The sequence below is a fragment of the Mercenaria mercenaria genome, unplaced genomic scaffold, assembly GCF_021730395.1.
Source record: "Mercenaria mercenaria strain notata unplaced genomic scaffold, MADL_Memer_1 contig_2189, whole genome shotgun sequence".
Classification (NCBI taxonomy): domain Eukaryota; kingdom Metazoa; phylum Mollusca; class Bivalvia; order Venerida; family Veneridae; genus Mercenaria; species Mercenaria mercenaria.
In genome coordinates this window covers 1-5,094 of record NW_026460230.1, presented here as the reverse complement: position 1 = coordinate 5,094, position 5,094 = coordinate 1, and the positions used below count along the sequence as shown (strand labels likewise).

At 37.4% G+C, this 5,094-nt stretch overlaps 1 protein-coding gene across 1 annotated transcript; it reads right to left on the bottom strand.

Moving 5' to 3' along the window:
* Positions 1-410: 410 nt before the first annotated feature.
* LOC123535649 (uncharacterized) lies at positions 411-2,062 on the bottom strand. Its single transcript, XM_045318389.2, has one exon. It carries the CDS (start codon positions 1,716-1,718, stop codon positions 990-992), a length of 729 nt encoding a protein of 242 aa, XP_045174324.2. The 5' UTR covers positions 1,719-2,062; the 3' UTR covers positions 411-989.
* Between the last annotated feature and the right edge of the window lie 3,032 nt (positions 2,063-5,094).

The window sequence follows — 5,094 nt, the reverse complement described above, 5'->3', positions numbered from 1 at the left end:
TTCATTTAAAAATCATAAATAGCTATTTCATAATTCATAATTCATTTTCTTTTCTATTTCATAAATGAAATATGAATAAATAAATAAATAAGTTCCAATAATAAACAAACAGCAGGCCCTTTCCGATCATGTTAAGCCCTTTCCGATCAGCGCGGTTTATGTCATGACCCATATTTTATCTATAATTCATTTAAAATTCGAGTATTAATAATTGTTTTATTTTAAATTATTTTCTTTCTCATTTGTTAAATGAAATATGAAGTAATAATTAAATAATTTCCAATAATAAACATGTGACAGGCCCTTTCCGATCATGTTAAGCCATTTCCGATCAGCGCGGTTTATGTCATGACTCGTATTTTGTCTATAATTCTTTTAAAAATACAATGTAACAAATTGATAACTTTTTTTCGTAATTTATTTTCTTTTATTATGTCATAATGAAATATGAAGAAATAATTAAATAATTTCCAAGAATAAACATGTGACAGGCCCTTTTCGGAACATGTTAAGCCCTTTCCGATCAGCGCGGTTTATGTCATGACTCGTATTTTGTCTATAATTCATTTAAAAATAACAAATTGATAACTTTTTTTGGAATTTATTTTCTTTTATTATGTCATAACGAAATATGAAGAAATAATTAACTAAATTCGGCAATATCCGGTTTTGTCACCCTGGGGGAAGATTACTATAATGATTGATCTGGGTCATTGAGACGCTTGAATGACGCATGCGTAGTAATATAACTTTTACTTACCCATAATGCTCCGTTTCCCATGGCAACTGTCAAACTATTGTATTGTATTTACAGCAATGCAAAAATTCGTAGTGTTCAGTAATGCCTTTACTGTATAAAGATATTATGTCATTGTATTTAAATTAGCATCCTCACTATTGTTTCTACTGCTTGTAGTTTCTACTGTTTGTAGATTTAGTAACAATTGCTTACTTAGCAATTTAAAATAATTAAGCGGATCTGTGACTGTCTACTGAAAGTCGTCATCAGATGACGAACAAACCAAAAAGTTTGATTTACTGTACGGATTTTTGCTTCTTTTTTCTGATGTTGATTTCCCTTTCCCTTTCCCTTTTGGCTTTGATGATGTGGGCGCATATCCTTTGGGATGGCATACATTATCAGTTCTATTCTTTTTTCTAATTTGCCCTTCTTTCCGCCTAACATCGGCACACGCGCCTGTAGAAGGTTGACATCTCACCTGTTCAGGTGATGGTAAAACTGCTGGCTCAACAACTGTATCATCTAAAGAACTGTCAGAAAATAACTCTGAAATTAAGGCCACAGTTTCAGGCTTTAGTGTTCTCGTAGAACTTTGTCTTTGACCAGCTGTAAGATTGTCTTCATCTGATGTTGAACTTAGCATCAATGGATTTTCTACCGAGCCGGAAGGTGCAGATGTAGAAGGTACCTTTTCAACAGGCCTGGATTCAGCGTCTTCCTCATCAGAAGAAGTTGTAACTTCGCTTCCAGCATCAGTTACTTCTGGCTCTAAAGTCCAGTTGTTGAGGTCACTGCATACTGGTCCCGGCCAAGAGTCAAACAGAGGTGTTGTATACTGGTAATGCGGTGGGCCTTCTAAAGTGTATACAGACCTTAGCAGATCAAAGAAATTCTCGTATTTTCTCCCCTTCACCTCAGCCCTCCACATTACTTCTGCCAAATGACCTTCCCACTGGGAGGCTTGAGTGCCGGACATTTTCCTGAAATAATCCTTAGCATGCTTCCATGCTCCTTCAATCCTATTTGTGTGGACTGTAATTATTTCACCAGTTTCCACATTCTTGTATTCCTTTTTAAAGGCGTATTTATGCAACACGGAGAAATGATGGTACCCCAAATCGTTTAAGGCGCAATACGCAGTCCATCCGTCACTGTATATTGTAGACCCCTTTTCTACATGGCGTTCAATGATAGGAATTAAAACTGCATTTGAGCGGTTCTCTACCGGGTATACTATAACTGTATTAGACGATCTTCACCATGCCAAAGACCCATACCTGTTAAAATAATATAAATATTAACGCTTAAAAATGGTTTATCGGTCAGCAGAGCTATTCCTCCATCGCATTTTTAACATGTTACACTAAAGATGTTTTTACTGGTAAGTATATGAGCCGCGCCATGACAAAATCTACATAGTGGATTTGCCATTAGCATGAACCCAGAACAGCCTCCGCATCCGCCCAATCTCATCCGGATGCATGCTGTTGGCTTTAAAAGCCGATTACAAATTACAGAAATCGTTAGCGAAGAGCATGGATCCTGAGCAGACTGCACGCATGGGCAGGCTGGTGTGGATACATGCTGCTGGAAAATGCACTATGTAAGTTTTGTTATGGCGCGGCTCAATTATGCAATTGCAGACAAATTGTAATTTATAAAATTTGAAAAACCATTATTCAATTAAGGTAAGTGATACTTTAAAGAAACGGCTATGTACCTTTAATCCTTTCTTTGGATTTCCTCTGTGAAATTTAACCCGGCGTCCAAACAATGACTCGTCTATTTCAACTTCACCGGTCAATTTCCTGTGCCTGATACTCCTGTGGAAGTGCCCTTTGAACAGCTCCCTTATGAACGACGCCAAATCTACTGCTGTTGATTTGTAGTGGACGCCAGTGAATGAGGAAGTCTGGCTTAAGGACAAACCGTCAAGGTAACACTTGATAAACATGAATATATCCTGATTGCAAAGTTCTGATGCTTCAAAAAACGAGTACCGTATAACCCCATTTAAACGCCCCCGGGGGCGATGCATTTTACGAAAAATTTGATCCAAACAATGTCAGTAACTCGTATAAACGCCCCCCTATTCATCCCAATTCACGCACTGACATATTAACCCGATACGTCATCGTACTGGGAATCTGTGTAAAGTCGCGCGCTGAGTGATGTGATCCGAGTTAAATTCGATCAATACTGTAGCGTTTATAGCCCAGATGTTTATGTGGATTTACCTGCACGTAGCATATTCAGTACTTACACACAGTATTTTATTTGTGCCATGCCTGTTGACGTGTTTACAAGTTTGTGCTAATAAAGTGTGGGTTTTTTTTAAAAATTCATTTGTATTGTTATGGAATTGTTGTTATCTGGATATTAATGTGTTGGATCTATTTTTGAAGGTAAGATTTTTTATTTTCCCCAAAAAACGTGGGGGGCGTTAATTAGAGGGGAAGCGTTAATACGGGGTTATACGGTATGTCCTGATTGCAATTTCATGATTGCGATTTTTGTTACACCGTAACGTAGCACCAGAAATTCTTCCCGCCCGTTGGCTTACTCGCATAGTGCCACTACAAGTAGACAATCCACTGGAAGCTTCATTGGAAGAAAGGTTCTTTGTACAAGGGATGCTTCCAACAAGCAGTCTATTGCTAATAAGCCATCTGTTTAAACTAGCATCATCTTGATTCATGAGAGTAAAAAAATCCAAGGATTATAGAAATCACTGATGGTTATTTCCTCTGGATTTAAAATTCTTTTGCGAAAATTTCCCGCATTTGGAGTTGCAGAGCAGTGGTCGTCGACGTCCATCTTGCAAAGCGTTCGCTCAATTTATGAAGACTGACCACGAGGTTGGATAAAGCATGGACTTTTACATATAACGGGTAAAACGAGTGGTCATTTTGTAGTAAGGGGTAATAAAAGGGAAAATTAATAAAACCAGTTTTAATACTTCGTACATATCGTTATTTTATAAAATGAAGTTAAGCGTACAAGGTATGTTCCCTGGTGAAAATGTATAATATGATGTATGTGTTAATACCTCGGTAATAGTATATACTGAACTTTATATGTTATATAAAAAGAAATATGGCCCGAATGATTTCAATACCAGTAGAATATTAATCGGTTGTTATGTGTTATGTAACATATTGGAAATGTACTAAATATGCATTTACGGAATGAAGGTCATTCTGTAATGAAAGTTAAATATTACTTGCTTTATATGTATATTAACGGAATGAACATTATTCATTAAAAAGGAATCTGCCCCGGGGGATTTTCCTACCTGTAATTGTACGTATAAGAAATCTTCCCCGGGAGAGTAACGTTATATGAAAATTTCGTTCATTCCGTATATAATCATTAAGACACTTCCCCCAAAAGATTGCCGAGCCCCATTTTCTGAAGCATTGAAGCCCCCAAAGAAAACCCTTTTCCCGGGGAGAACTTCCCCTCCAGTAGCATATTAGTAGTGAAAGAGAAATATCTGTCGCTATATATATACTTCGGTTATCTCACCCGGGGCAGATAACCGGAGTATATATGTAAGACAGTTATTCTATTTTCAACTTATGTCTTTTACTATTATAACATGCTACTAAAAGGGAAGTTCTCCCGGGAAAAGGGTTTTCTTTGGGGGCTTCCAATGCTTCAGAAAATGGGGCTAGGTAATCTTTTGGGGGAAGTATCTTAATGATTATTTACGGAATGAACGTCTATTTCATATTATGTATTTCTACAAGTTAATATTTTACAGATAGGGAATTCAGCGGGGACAGATTCCGTTTTATACAATGACATTCATTCCGTAAATAATTATTACGGAATGAACGTCACTGTATAAAAAGGAATCTGCCCCGGGTGATTTGCCTACCTGTACTTCACGATAGAAGGAATCTTCCCCGGGAGATTTAAGTTATGATATGAAAAATGCGTTAATTTCGTAAAAAATCATTAAGACACTTCCCCCAAAAGATTGCCGAGCCCCATTTTCTGAAGCATTGAAGCCCCCAAAGAAAACCCTTTTCCCGGGGAGAACTTCCCCTCCAGTAGCATATTACTAGTGAAAGAGAAATATCTGTCGCTATATATATACTCCGGTTATCTCACCCGGGGCAGATAACCGGAGTATATATATAAGACAGCTATTCTATTTTCAACTTATGTCTTATACTATTATAACATGCTACTAAAAGGGAAGTTCTCCCGGGAAAAGGGTTTTCTTTGGGGGCTTCAATGCTTCAGAAAATGGGGCTCGGCATTCTTTTGGGGGAACTGTCTTAATAATTATACATACGGAATGAACGCAGTTTTCATATAAGGGAACTCTCCCGGGGAAGATT